This window comes from Aspergillus nidulans, chromosome V (genome assembly GCF_000011425.1).
Source record: "Aspergillus nidulans FGSC A4 chromosome V".
Lineage (NCBI taxonomy): Eukaryota > Fungi > Ascomycota > Eurotiomycetes > Eurotiales > Aspergillaceae > Aspergillus > Aspergillus nidulans.
In genome coordinates, this window is record NC_066261.1 from 447,775 (window position 1) to 461,340 (window position 13,566).

General features: G+C 51.6%; 7 protein-coding genes across 7 annotated transcripts, besides 1 other annotated feature; 3 read left to right on the plus strand and 4 right to left on the minus strand.

The window, feature by feature from the left end:
* Positions 1 to 13,566: part of a sequence feature (contig 1.153 11..403022(1)) that runs on past both edges of the window.
* On the minus strand, positions 180 to 2,704 carry ANIA_08426 (Zn(II)2Cys6 transcription factor; the record flags this gene model as incomplete). The annotated part of the gene is made up of 4 exons (XM_676603.1): positions 180 to 1,493; positions 1,578 to 1,790; positions 1,842 to 2,383; positions 2,476 to 2,704. The coding sequence occupies 4 exons, from the start codon at positions 2,702 to 2,704 to the stop codon at positions 180 to 182; spliced, it is 2,298 nt and encodes a 765-aa protein (XP_681695.1).
* Positions 4,740 to 5,419, minus strand: ANIA_08427 (uncharacterized protein; the record flags this gene model as incomplete). The annotated part of the gene is made up of 2 exons (XM_676604.1): positions 4,740 to 4,762; positions 4,846 to 5,419. The coding sequence occupies 2 exons, from the start codon at positions 5,417 to 5,419 to the stop codon at positions 4,740 to 4,742; spliced, it is 597 nt and encodes a 198-aa protein (XP_681696.1).
* On the plus strand, positions 6,254 to 6,992 carry ANIA_08428 (uncharacterized protein; the record flags this gene model as incomplete). Its single annotated transcript, XM_676605.1, has 3 exons — positions 6,254 to 6,299; positions 6,347 to 6,676; positions 6,823 to 6,992. The coding sequence occupies 3 exons, from the start codon at positions 6,254 to 6,256 to the stop codon at positions 6,990 to 6,992; spliced, it is 546 nt and encodes a 181-aa protein (XP_681697.1).
* Positions 7,282 to 7,826, plus strand: ANIA_08429 (uncharacterized protein; the record flags this gene model as incomplete). The annotated part of the gene is made up of 2 exons (XM_676606.1): positions 7,282 to 7,358; positions 7,445 to 7,826. The coding sequence occupies 2 exons, from the start codon at positions 7,282 to 7,284 to the stop codon at positions 7,824 to 7,826; spliced, it is 459 nt and encodes a 152-aa protein (XP_681698.1).
* Positions 7,937 to 8,558, minus strand: ANIA_11612 (uncharacterized protein). The gene is made up of 4 exons (XM_050612138.1): positions 8,384 to 8,558; positions 8,265 to 8,296; positions 8,151 to 8,196; positions 7,937 to 8,095 (listed from the first exon to the last, which is right to left on the minus strand). The coding sequence occupies exons 1-4, from the start codon at positions 8,492 to 8,494 to the stop codon at positions 8,081 to 8,083; spliced, it is 204 nt and encodes a 67-aa protein (XP_050468090.1). The 5' UTR covers positions 8,495 to 8,558; the 3' UTR covers positions 7,937 to 8,080.
* On the minus strand, positions 10,058 to 11,352 carry ANIA_08430 (Kelch repeat protein). Its single transcript, XM_676607.2, has 2 exons — positions 11,136 to 11,352; positions 10,058 to 11,080 (listed from the first exon to the last, which is right to left on the minus strand). The coding sequence occupies exons 1-2, from the start codon at positions 11,293 to 11,295 to the stop codon at positions 10,227 to 10,229; spliced, it is 1,014 nt and encodes a 337-aa protein (XP_681699.1). The 5' UTR covers positions 11,296 to 11,352; the 3' UTR covers positions 10,058 to 10,226.
* ANIA_08431 (Zn(II)2Cys6 transcription factor domain-containing protein) lies at positions 11,612 to 13,446 on the plus strand (the record flags this gene model as incomplete). The annotated part of the gene is made up of 2 exons (XM_676608.2): positions 11,612 to 11,719; positions 11,779 to 13,446. Exons 1-2 carry the CDS (start codon positions 11,618 to 11,620, stop codon positions 13,444 to 13,446), a joined length of 1,770 nt encoding a protein of 589 aa, XP_681700.1. The 5' UTR covers positions 11,612 to 11,617.

The following is a 13,566-nucleotide window of genomic DNA, read 5'->3' on the forward strand; positions in this document are numbered from 1 at the left end:
GAATAAGAGAGAGTTTGAATCACAGCTGGAATCCGGCTGAGAAGCAAGTCCTTTGTCGTTTGATACCCTTGATTTTTTTTTATTTTTTTTTTACTTTTTTATTTTATTTTATTTTATTTTATTTTATTTTATTTTATTTTATTTATTTATTTATTTATTTATTTATTTTTTCACTGATCCTACCACTTCCCTCCAAACTCCGAGCCAAACAAACCTTCATTGTAACTTATAACCCGGTCTAGCCCGGTAAACTGCTGATCCAGCAGCATCTGCGACATGGCCATTGAAGCTTCTGTATCGGCTGCCAAATCCGCACGAAAGATATTGGGTATATCAGTGTCAGCAGAGGGGACGTCCACGTTCAACGAGAAGGCGTTTGGCGTTATGGAGGGTACTCGGGGAGTCGAGAAGGCCTGCTGCCCAAGGATACTGTCCGGACCACCTCTTGGTTCGCGAGAGCCTCCGGCAATATGTTTGGCTAGTGCCGGTGAAGCAATTGTAGGATGCGGACCTGAGTTGACCCTTTGTGTGGAGGGGGGTGGGCTATCACTCATGGTATGTGATGTAGGAGGCAGAATATCTGGCTGTAGTTGAACCATCTCATCTGCATGCGATATCTCTGTAGTATATCTCGCAATATCAAGCGAGAACGATTCGTCCTGAACGCATCGCCTGTGCAGCTCAGCCAGAGTGGATGAGTATTTGGCTGGCAGATTGCTTGGGCGTCCCCCTGCTCCTGCATGGACCCCGGTCCAACGAGTAGCCATTGCATCGAGACTCTGAACCAGGACCCAGAACTCTGGGGCGACACTTTTTTGCCTTGGACTATGTTTCCAGGACAGTAGAAGAGCCCTTGCCGCAATGAAAACACAAAACGTGAATTGGCTACTTAGCGGTGACATCGGAAGCGAGCTTTTCAGATAATGGTTTGTGATGGATGCCACTTCGACCGCCGCCGCCTGGCATGTGTCCATACTACAGAGGCTCGGCAAGCGGCTCTTGAATGGCCATTCGGGTAGCGGAAAAGCAATGGGCTGGTGCAGGAGGATCATGGACGCGTTGTGTGTGACGTGGGCAAGAGTCAGGTTAGGGTCCATCCGCGTCGAGCCCTGCTGCGCGACGTTGACTGTCCACTTCTGCGGAAGAAGCATCTTCCAATGAACGAGACGGAGATCGAGCTCCTTGAACCGGGTGAGCCAAGCGCCAAACTCCTTCTGGTCGTTCAAGTTGACTTTCTGCTGCAGAAAATATGTGGTTACGCGGCTCAAGGACTCGGTAGCCTCAATGCAGTAAGCGTAGGCCCCGACAGTGGACATATCCACTACTGACGATGTAGCACCGGGAGACGTTCCGGCCTCTGAAGGCGCGTCTGCTTCGTCTTCCACAGCTCGTGCTGGGGCTGGGGTAGGATGAGTAGGGAGGAAGGCGATTGGGTTCCCGATCCGGCCGGCGGATTTGTCCCAGATGCCAAAGTAAGGGGTCACGACCGGGTTCTCTTTACGTCAGGTGATCCCATCGCACGGCAGGCGGCGACGGACATCATCGGCGGTTAGGCTGGTGTTCCATCCCATGCTCACCGAGCAGAAGCGGTCCAGGGCAAAGATGGCCCAGAAGATCCTCCGTCGCTCTTCCGCTTCAGTCCAGTCGGTAGGCGGCGGGAGTACTCTGTAAGGCTGGCAAAAAGGGTGCTGAACAGCTTCGTCATGCTCGACTGTGAGCTGGAGGTACTCAACCATGCGCGATAACGAGCCCACTAGGGGCCATGCCTGAAAAGCGCGGCCGCTACCGATCTGCTGAGTCTTCAGCTTCGCCATATATCAATAAATGGATAGGAATCCTACATCATTAGAGGCTAAGATGACAAGAGCCTGCAGGTTCTCAACTGATGGCTGTTTCATGGCCTGTGAGACGAGCCAATCCCGCGTATTCTCAGCGTCGTTGATCAATGTTGCCAGGTGCGACGCTGTCTCGGCGTCCTCGATATATGGTTGAGTCACAAGTATCATAGACTGTATGACGAGTTGAAGCTTTTCCCGATCACAATCATCTATTAGCCGCCTACGGAGTCTCCCCTCGTGGATGACAGGCGTCCACGGATGAATGTAGTTAAAGTATGCTTCGAGCACATGGCTGAGTACCTCGTCGTCCGGTAGAAGAGGGATCTCGGCTGACGGGGCTATACAGTGAACCTCGTTCTCGTTCCTCCGTCGCTTTTTAGAAGACGGGCCGGCGCCCAGGCTCCCAGACTGTTCGAGTTTCTGGAAACCGGCAGCCAGTGTTGATAGGATGGCTTGGATGGCGGAGTTGCTCTGTTGAGGCAGCCCAGCGCCTGCAGAGCTCTCCAGCCCGGCCTGATGTTTCTCGAGAGAGCGTTCCAGTGCGTCTGATGATGACCCGTTAGCAGCATCGTTAGCAAACCCATTAGCAGACTCATCAGCAGCACCCCCATAGAAAAACAAAAGACGCGGGACCCACCAAGTCTCCGATGAATGTTATCCAGCGCGCCGGCCTTCATCCCAGGCTTGGCCCGCTTCGCCTCATAGTAGCACTCGGACGCAGACTTCCGACAGTGCTGGCAGGCCGGTACCTCCCTCGAGCACCGAAGCTTGCGCCGACGGCACGAATTGCAGGCGTGGCCTACCTCGGGGCCACGGATCGTCTGGTCGGCGGAGCCGGATGAGTCTGGGCCGTTATCTTCCTCCATATCTCAGTGAGCTGGCTCACAAAACGAGGTCTGGGAGGGTCTGGTAAGCTGAAGAGGCCTTCCCTTTGGAGTTCCCCGCATCTCGCAGGAGATAGCCCGAGGGCCGAGTCCCGCAATTTGCCCGATCAGCCCTATAATATGGAGAATACCCGTTTTGGCGGATTCTGTTCCAGAAAAATGTACAGTATCACTGTACGCTTTTTGTTCTGACGCAGTATTTTTACATGCAGAAGCCGCTAGGGTCTGCATCTGATGTTGACCGTAAGAACCTGGGTGGCCTAGATTGTTCCGTCCACAGAGTCCGATCTCGGCCTCGGGGGATCTGCTGCGGGATTCGGGTAATTGCTGCCCGAGTCCTTTACCAGGAATTGCAGCATTGAAGGAGTATTAGACTACTTATGACTCGTAATTCTCGGACGTTGTCAAGTTCCAGGACGATCCCTTTGGATTATAATTTATTGCTGAGGTATCGAAGCACAATGCCTTGAGTTTCTTTCTTTTTTACTTTTCTTGACCTTGACCTGCGCAGGGGCATCCTCAAGATATAATATCCCATGTCCTAGAAGCCGTAGGTGGAGGGAACTATCAAGCATCGTAGTGTGTGGTGAATAAACGGTTTCATACGCGGGATACAGCGACTACCTTCAGAATGGGGTCGAGCGAGGGAACAACCGCGTCCCCGGATTCATCAAGCTATTACAAACAGCACGACCGCAGGATGTTGTGGCATTGGGCACATTGACTGAGTCTTCGCATGGAAATATACTACTTTCCTAGTAAATCTTCGATCAGGCTCATCTGCAAGGCTGACTGGTGGAAAGAATCTCAATCATCGGATGTAAGTTACTGTACTTCATTCTCTTTCTAAATATATAGTTCTCTTTTCCCAACGGATGACGCCAAATGCGAGCTCAGAGTTCTGTCTTTCACACTCTACATTGCTCTGGCCGATGATCAGCTGTCATCGTTGGAAAGGCGACGAGAGTACCATCCCGCAATTGGCACGGTGCAAAAGGTATCTTGGTATTCCCTTATATCACTCCAACTCCCGGCTCCTCTTTCGTGTAGGCTATATTCTCCGGCATATCTCGGGGCCTATATTCCACAAACATAGATTCATGGACGGAAACTGTAGCCAGCTCGCGCGGTGTCTCACCAAGACGGAGATTGCTTTAGTTGACAACAGCAACTGCTGTCTTGTTGACAAATAGGTATATGGAAAACCAGTTAGACATAGTGGTGGTTATCAGTTGTATGCTAGGTTACGCTACCAGCAAGCGTCTCAAGCACAAAATAGCTACAGATAAAAAGGCCGAACAGATCGGTACAAATTGACACGCTGAAGCTTTGGGTATGTCCGGAAATCCTACGCGCAGTCTACGACAAGTCCATGATGATATCATTGGGCAGACTGAGGCCCAACGCGACAGCCATCACCTACGCAGCAGCAGCAGCCGTCATTCCGTTCTGGACGATCGTGCGGATATCAGGCGTATTTCCCAGCCAGTTACCATTTCGCACAAGGGCAAATCAGTGCCCTTGCTGTCTGTACCTCGTCGTACGACGGCTCCGATACTGCGCCGGCGTGATCTGCCGCGTCGCTAGCGATGTCGCCAGCTGCCTGAGCTGGCTCTCCAGGCGCGCACAATCATATGCAGCAAGGTGCCGCCATTCACCTGGCCTCCCGGCGCTGGCTCAATATTTCGATTAACTTGATAGCGGCCTTGATGTACTTCCAGCTTCTACTGCGCGCGTGCGGCCGCGAAAGGATCCCGTCCGCGTCTGCACCGGCGACCAGCAGTCGCTCAAATTTTCACGAACCGGTCCCACTGAAAGGCTGTCGTAAGAGCGTTGGCGGGCCGGATGACGGCGTTGTTGATGGTCGCAAGCGCAGGCGGGTGGGCGGCGAGCCCCTCTACGAGATTCGGGTTGGTAATATTGAAGGCGCTGTGCTAGATGTCCGGGACGAAGGTGTGGAGGTCAAGGCCCGTTTTTTACGCGCAGCGACGTGAGAATGGGCCCGGAAACTTTCTCGCTAAGCGCGATCAGTGTCGATCTCTGCAAGAGCGGTGCTCCAGGCGCAGGGACTAGATTCATATGGCCTGGGCCAAAACTGATCCTGTCCAGGAACGACCACATACGCGAAAAGGCCGAGTGATCGCGGCGGATGATGAAGTCGAGATGTGTTTTGTTCGATGCGCCAGCGACAAGACCAGGGCATTTCGGTCTCTCCAGTGCAAAGACCCGGTTCTTTCGGCACTCGCGGCAGATGTAGTGCATGATCCGCAGCTTGGGGTTGCGGCGGCGATTCCATGCCATGGAGAAGTAGGTGCGCGCACTGATCCCATACCCTGCAGGGTTACAGCGGCCAGTGCCGTGGAGGATAGCGAGGGCATGCAGTATGTTTTGATTGATCAAGATCTGAATGGGATCGATCATATTCAGAGTCGCAATGTTGGCTTCGATCACGCCTCGAGGCTGGGGCGTCGGTGCCCATAAAAATGTTGCATTGTACCAGGCTATAACGGCCCCCTCGTTGTCAAGCTGGGGCATGTTCTGCCACAGGGTCGGCCGTGTTCGTCCGTAGTCACTTATGAGCAGGGCATTCCTGGTGTACTGGCCCAGGTTGTTTGTATCCTGAGGAACAGGGTGAATGCCTGCTGCCGAATCAGAGGCAGACGTCGTCCAGATTCCATTTGCCTCTTCCCTGTTCATCTTAAAATGATACCATCTGTTTGGCTGATCTCATTCCTATTATTGTTCCTTTTGATTGCCCTACACGACGCGAGACCACCAAGGGCTTCTATATCTTATGTCTCTGGCTCATTATGTATTGAACCTTTTGCGCTCAATATACATTGACTGCATTACCTGATACTATTCTTTATGACATGGATCTAGTTATGCTTAATGATTTTCTCGGGTGGGAAGAAAGATGGTTGTTCCCAGTTTATGGTTTCTTTGTCATAGTAAGAACAAAATCAAAATTATATACAAAGCTCACAACATATACACCTGCTCGCTTGGTTACCCTAAATACCTCGTCAGAGGCTGAAACAGCCTTATCAAATCTTTACCAAATCTACTTAGAAGCCGCTACAGCGAAATATATGTATCGTCCTCCTACTTACATGCAGAATGATTCCGAAACGCCAGCCGAGGTACTGAGCGTTACTTTGGACTAAGCCCTGTCGACGGCTCCTACCATGAGGCCCCAAAATATGAAGAAAATGTGGAGGATTCGCCTAAGCTCTGGATGTAAACTAACCCCCTATCCCCCCACATGAAGGAAAAACAACGGTGGACACCAGCTGAAGACTCAAGACGCCCTAGCGGCCTTGGTGCGGCGCGTTGAGGATTCATTGGCTGTTGGGGAAACCGTGCGCCACGATATAGGAAGGGCTCGCTCTAGAACGATTTAGCCGATATTGGGTGCGCGCCAGCGTAGGCTAATAAGACTGAGCCAATCTCACCCATGATCGTGACACTGGGATCTTGTGTCACTATTGCAAACCCCTTTTCTGAACGAGACAAAGGTCTCATGGCAAGATGGGCTTGTTTGGCGCGTGGGCTTTGTGCCTATCTCTACTGCCCCGTAAGCATTCTTGCGTATTGTTGAATACTGCTGCTAACGCACCCCAGTCTCCCTTGCCCAAGATTGCAATCGCGAATTCTACATTACTAGCCAGGCTGATGCGGACAGTGTCGGACGAGACTGCCCAATAGTAAACAGCAGTGTGCTCATAAACGGATCGTACACGGGCTCTCTGGTTCTGAACAGTGTACGCAATATCACGGGGACCCTTAAGGCTGTTTGGCCGGATTCGACCAGCCCCCAGCCCATGTCGGTTGAACTGCCGGATCTTGAATATGTGAACGGGATCGACTTCCCCGCGTTGACAGCATCCAGGTTTTCCGCTCCGATGCTAGAGACAGCCAACTATATGTATCTGGGACAGGCAGCGCCCGGAAGTGAGCTTGATCTCCCGTCCCTTGTGACTGTAAAGCAATCACTGAGTCTCATCGGGAATTATTCGAGGTATTTCCCCAGCCCAGGAACAAGCCCATATCGCTGATACTCGCAAGTGTGAATCTAGCCTCGCTGAAAACTGTAAAAGATGGCCTCTCAATCTGCAGTATCGACGGCTGCGCGGAGGAAGAGCCCTACAGTGCAATGACCAGCGTCATGAATCTGACGCTCTCATCTCTAACTTCGGTCGGCCGATTTAAGCTTGCTGTGAAGACAGAAAGGTTTGCCCTTCGTTACTCGGATGGCGCTGAATCCTGAAACAATACTGATATGGAGATAGTATTTCGCTACCAGATCTCGAAACAATAACCGTTGCTAGCAGCATTCTCTCTAGGATTGACATACGTGTGCTCGACGCCACCGCATCTCTCAACATTCCGCGAATAAATCATCTCAAAAGACTGCTCTATATAGAGGGATCTATATCAAGGTACATAAGAAATCATATCCATCTTGTCCTCTCCAACAGAGTTTGCGGGCTAATATGATCTCCCTACCCAGCCTCAATCTATCCTCCCTATATGATGCGGAGGATAGCATAAGCATCATGACATCGCACCCGCTCAATATCAGCCTTCCCATAGTCGAGGCGGAAGGTCTGTTCCTCACGGGTCCGATTGAGAGGTAAGCTGTCATCAATAATGCAATTACTCCAACTTTCAATACCGTCAGTACCAAATGCACTCTGACGAGGAATTCAACGGAATTAGGATTGATTTACCAGGCCTGCGAGAATTTGAAAGCATATACATCAACTCATCCCTTCCTCTAGACTGTGGTCCACTGGTTAGGCAATTCAGCGATACAGCAAACACGAAATCGGCCAGGTACACATGTAAATCTACGGCCGAGGAAGACGCTGGCCTCTCTATGCGCGTGAAAGTGGCTATTGGAGTGGTTATTGGCGTGGTTGGGGCTGGGATATTGGGAGGTTTGGCGTTCTGGTGGAGGAGGAGAAGGCACGGGTTGTCCAAGTCTTGTCACGTTAGCCAAGTTGAGCTCACAGACTTGTCTCGCGGTGGAGTTCGTGGACAGAGGAATTGGGAACGGGCCCCGAATGATGAGGCGCCGCCTCCGTACTCTCCGCGATAGAGACGGTGGAATGCGCATATGGAAGTAGTGAAAATGATTAGTGTATATAATAACTGATACTGATCACGCCGGTTCACGAGCTTAATTTGAACATGGGAATGTTTATTTTTGTATATCAGCTGTAGTTTCATTGAACCGTACTGAACCGTACTGCAATAATTACAAATCTCAATTAAACTATTCCCAGCCCTTGCAAATTCCATGTCAAAGTTGCTATCCTCCAGCCTCTCTCTTGTTACCTTTGCGCAAAGCCACTAATAGCAGCGTGTCTATAACATATACAGTCAATTGCGTTCTAGGGAAAATCAATATGAAGGTACATACGCAGCAAATTCGGATGGATCCAGCTCCATCACATTCAACCAGGCCACTAGATCGTGTTAGTTTCTACCTGCATGATGGTTGTCCTTGTGGTCGACGGCCAGGTGGGCTACTAACCGGTCGGCACAACTCTCAGGAAAGAAGACCTCCTAAAAGACATCAGCAGAGCTCGCAGGGGTATCCTCAGTCCTTCCAGTCTGGATCCGGTACGCAAACAGGGACTGGGGCATACATACAACGCAGTTCTCACCTTGCTGTCTCTTATCAAGGGAGGTCTTTTCAAGGTCCACCGAGGGTGCGGCATAGGCGAGGGCCAGGAAGGCCGTGAAGGCGGCAATGAGACGCATCTTGTATAGAAATTGGGGACAATATAAGGTATAGTTGGTCTGGTAGAGTGAAGATGGTGTGATGATAGGAAAGAATGATGAATTCGAGAGAATGAGACGGCTATTTATGTGCTTCTTCTCCTCCCCTCCAGCTGCACCTCCGGCGGCCGTTCATATGAACGAAGTACAGAGTAAGAATTCAGGATACGCGGTATGATCTCAGCTGAGTGAGAAGAGACCCAATCGAGCCATTGTATTTTCCAATGAACATTGTAAGAAAAAGCACACGGGATAGCTTCAAGACGAAGAACAACCTTGACCCCCGGCGTCTCGGGCTGGGCGACTGAACTGATAGCTCCAAGCCCAAGGGCATTGTTACATTCTTCCAATGAGCAGCTTCATTTTGTGGCGCAGATCGTGCGGAGGACATCCGCCGGGAGGCCTTACATGTCGATCGCCGTCTGATTTCAGCAAATAACCACTCTCAGCGTGGAGCCAAGGGGCGCCAATTCTGGGCGGATGGGAAAGTGACGGAGGCTGAGAAGATCCGGCGAATAAAAGGGTTTTGGCCCCTAGCAAGAGTGGGTAAATGCCTCAACGTCCGCTGTTGTTTGAATAATGTGCTTGCGCATAGGGGCCAAAGAGGGTGTCTGCATTTCCTTAGGACTGAGCCGGCCAGCAAATTCCAGATTACCGACAATAAACTATAAGAACCTTTCGTTCCTCTACGGAGAGCGCCTGGTTGCTTTGCTCTGGGTAGGCAACTTTGCCGTTTCGGAACAGGTGCCAACGGTTATGCTGACGAGGCTGTGTAATGTTTTCTTTTCTTCACCAGCATATCCGAGTGGAGTACATGTAGCTTGTATAAGTGTTACGTATAATAGACCCGAGAGTGCATTATCCTGCAACATGAGACTGTGACCAGTTGGTAGGGTAGGAGAAGCGCAGGCTTCAGGTACTCTCCACCTACAGTTGTGATAGTGGGTTGGAAGTCGTGAGTGTCTGGAGAAAAGCTTCTGTAAGTCACGTAGAATGGTACTGCTTAGGCTTAGACACTGCCACGCCGCGGTGATTGTAGGGGATGGATTTTTTTCTAATGATAGCTGAAAAAACATGAAGAAGCCGGCATGTTAGCGGAAACTTGTTCCTTGTCGATCGATGCCATATTCGTTGACTATATTGGCCGCCCAGAATCCAGGAGAATATCATCGACACCCAACATACAAAGCACCCAATGTAAGCCGCCAGATGATTATGAGGGGCTCGATGTGACCCGTAGCTGATGTAAGAAGTCTGTGACCTCTAATAAGCATCGTGCAAACGTGTGTACGGGGCAGGGTTTTGCCTAGGTTGTAAGTGCACTGGCTCGGTATCAGCTGGCTGGAGCATGCCACTACGACCTTTACTGATCTGCGGCAATATCAGAAGCAGCCTGAGATTTTTTTAACGGCCGATTTGCTGTATGGCGTACCATCTGAATGGCATCTACAATGGGTGTCTCAAGATCGCGGCTGTCTTGTGAAGCGACTGTATCTAACGTTTACAATCTAAGGTATGAAGTCAGGAGCAGCTTCCATCTCTATCCAATGGTTGGTAAAAGTGCGCCTTTCTGTATAGCAAGGGCCTCTTGACACTGCATAACAAAGGACTCCAGGCACGCATCCGTATACCATAACCCTCGTTCAGACATCGACTTTGTAGTTAAAAATTATTGAAAAGCGCGCGACATTAGATCAACGGACGCTGACGCAACTCAAGCCCCGGCAAATTGCAATGACCATGCGTCACCGAGGCGCTCATTCGACTCTGCAAGTCCACCGTGAAGGATTATACTAGACCCGTAAAGCACGTCGGCGTCGAACCACCCTCGAGATGGAGGCTCCTCCCCTTCCACGAGAATTTTGTCCCACTTCTCGGACTCAATGTCGAACGCCCAAGCGTCTGAGAGCATCTTTCCTGCCCCCTGGTGACCCAGGCTGCTAGGATCGTGTTCTCCAAACATCGTCACTAGCGATGGCTTTCCGCCGATTTCGAGCGCGAGAAGGCAGCTTACACTCCGCGGACTGGGGCCGTTGGCCCCGTCTGCCGGATATTCAATCGTCCTCCATGTCTTGCTCTCAAGGTCAAACACCTCCAGAGCACCCCCCTGCTCCGTCTTGCCGTCGAAACCGTTGATGCGGTAGATTTTGCCGCCAGCGTATGCTATCGATGTGCCACCCCGTTCCGGGCCCGGGGCTTGAGGCAACTCGGACCACTCGCCACTATTAACGTTGAAAGCCCACAAATCGCGGAGTCGGCCCTTTTCAGGGCAGCCGGCATGCAGGAAGATCGTCTCTTTACCATCGCTCGTAAGAGCGTGGTAGCTGCGTCCAACGGGGTACGGGGCTTGGGGATTCGCGGGTTGGATCCGCGACCATTCGCCGTTACCAGCGAGGGGGTCGAAGACCCAAAATGCTCCCTCCTCTTCGATAGGCGCCATGGCTGTTCCACCACGACCGGAGAATATATAGATCTTACCAGCAACGGTTGTAGACGCGCTGCCAACACGGGGTGGCGGGCTGGTCGGGACCCCAGCGATTGTAGACAGGAGGGCTTCAGCGCCACCATCTGTATCGAGTCAGTATTCGACCCTCCATGATTCCAGAGAGCATGTGTCTCTTACCACTGCCTACTGATATGCGGTAAACTGCAGAGTCTACGGGCTCTCGAGGTCGCAGCTCTCCGCCATAGATGAAGGCATCTGCCCCAACGATGGACAGAGTCTGGGATGACCTCTGGACGGACGCGTCGTTCAGAAGCTTTTTCCACGCCGCGCGTACCATTTTGTGAACAAAGTGCAATGATGGGCCAGATGTTATTCCTTAGGAAAGAGTTTCAACGACTTAACACTTCCCAGTGGCAACGGACGAACGTGGGTTTCTTATATCCGTTTGAGTTACAATGCGCTGATAAACTGTACTTATCGATACCACAAAATACCACAAATACCACCCCCAAGGTCCCCATCCGAACAAACGGCGTAAAATTCATCCACATTAGGTTAGACTGGATGGCCCGCCGATCTCGCACGTGGGGTTGCCTGACCACGGCCATCGTCTATCCAACATCATAAAGTCTTCAAATGTGCAACGGATATAACTAGGCATGTCCACTGAGCAGTCGCAGCAGGTTAGGCGATGCGTCAAAACTCTGAAGATCCGGCGTGACCGCTCCGGATGCCGCTCGTGCCGGAAAAGAGGGAAAAAGGTCGGTCGCCCTAGGTACATTCCATGCCCAGCAACGGCCCAGTTGACCAATTCTGACAGTGTGATGAGGCTAAGCCTATCTGCCAAGCTTGCGTACGGCTTGGACTAGAGTGTAGATACGGCGTTGACTTTGCATTCCGGAATTACGGCAGAGATGCGTTTATCCAAGGCGACCCTACTAGCCAACCCGACAGGGCGGCATTGCGCCGTGGACTCTGTGCCAGTTCAATTTGCTCCTCGATAGAGTCTGGAGAGATAATCAAATCGTGGTATCTGGACCACTTCATCTCACATGTCCGCCATTTACTCCCAGCCTCCCCATCCCATTTCACCCACCTGCAAAGAACCCTTCAATCACCGCAGCTGAGGTCCGCTGCCCTCTGCATCTCAGCATCAAATCTCTCCATCCTCAGCACCCAGGTCCAGAGACGATGTATTCCAAGCGATTCTCGAAGATCTGTATCCAGCCCGCTCGTCAACCAGCTCCATCACGCCCAAGCAAGGAAATATCATGAGCAGACGCTGTCCTACTGCCGCAAAGTAACAGCGCCCAATATGGAGTCGGAGGCACCCACCATTCTTACTGCGCTTACTGTCCTCGCATATTATCACCATGCATCTACAGACCACCGCCGCTTCCGTCTCGCAGTATGGGACACAGTCCGCTTTGTCTCAAACCACCGCGAAGCGCTCACGCGCTCGGCGGACGGTAACCAGGCATTACAGATGTGGTACCGTCTTTGTGTATCTCATAGGTTGGGTAAACCACCTGCTATGCTGCTTGAAGGCGAGGGAAGAAGTGTCTACGGACCCAACCTCTATCCCGGCTCATTCGAGGAGCTGTATCTCCATTGTATTGTGGGTCTGAACTTGGACGACCTTATTTATGATATCCTGATCAAGACGATCGAGATCCGCTCTAGGATTATGGCGTTTCGCTGTGTAGCAGGCCGGTATGGTCTGTCAGACGAGGCCAGGGAAATTGGCGAAGTCGCCCATGGGCTTCTCGCTCGTTACCTCGGTAGGGAGGACAACGTAGTGGAATTGGCAGAGACGCACAGCGGTTACATGCGCGGTGCTCATCTACGAGGACTTTTCCATATCCAGCGGGAGAGGCTTGCAGTGTGGACATCGCATCTCAGCGTGTCGAAGGACCGATCGCCAGGCCCAGACAGCCCGATCCCAGCACGCATCCGCACGCACCGCGACGCAATGAACGCTCTCTACTCGCTTCTCTGCGAGGTAATGTTCGATGAGGCCGAGGCTGAAACGATCGGCGACATACCCACCTTATCTTCCCACTCCTATGCGCAAAAATTCATCCACATTCTCTCAACCCTAGACTTGGCCGCATCCATCACATCCGACATCTACACATTCAGCCTCACCGAGGTCCTGTTGCAGCTTGTTCAATGCTGCAGATCACCTGCCCTGTTCACCTACATTCTTGATACGTTCTGGCCTCTCCTTGAAACCAACGGACGTGGTTACGAACACTCGCACTACCCGACGCATCTTGTGAAGCGGATTATCAGCTTGATTGCGGCTTACTGGGAACAGAGGAGGGAGATAAAGCTGGTGCTACCTGCTGTAAGTGAGAATGTGCCCAAAATGAGGTTGTTGGATATCTATAGTGAGGTCAGCGTGGTGGTTTGTGGGTGGGATGGTCAAGGGGAAAGGGAGGGCAAGGGTGAAAGTTGCTTTCTCGAGAGGGTGAGACTGCCTTAGGATTCAAACAGGTAGGCTGCGAGTGTTCAGTTATGGAAGAGAGGTTCCTCGTATCCTATATATACATGTCCCTAGAACAGCTTTAATTCAACCAGCCGAACCGCAACACCCTCCTTCGGT

What these genes read in the sequence shown, in the direction of transcription:
- ANIA_08430 (XM_676607.2), bottom strand. Translation starts at nt 11,295, where the DNA reads ATGGTACGCGCGGCGTGGAAAAAGCTTCTGAACGACGCGTCCGTCCAG. An exon ending in CCGCATATCAGTAGGCAGTG is followed by an intron (nt 11,081 to 11,135) that starts GTAAGAGACACA and finishes GACTCGATACAG; the next exon opens with ATGGTGGCGCTGAAGCCCTC.
- ANIA_11612 (XM_050612138.1), bottom strand. Translation starts at nt 8,494, where the DNA reads ATGCGTCTCATTGCCGCCTTCACGGCCTTCCTGGCCCTCGCCTATGCC. An exon ending in AGCAAGGTGAGAACTGCGTT is followed by an intron (nt 8,297 to 8,383) that starts GTATGTATGCCC and finishes GATGTCTTTTAG; the next exon opens with GAGGTCTTCTTTCCTGAGAG. An exon ending in CCTGAGAGTTGTGCCGACCG is followed by an intron (nt 8,197 to 8,264) that starts GTTAGTAGCCCA and finishes AACACGATCTAG; the next exon opens with TGGCCTGGTTGAATGTGATG.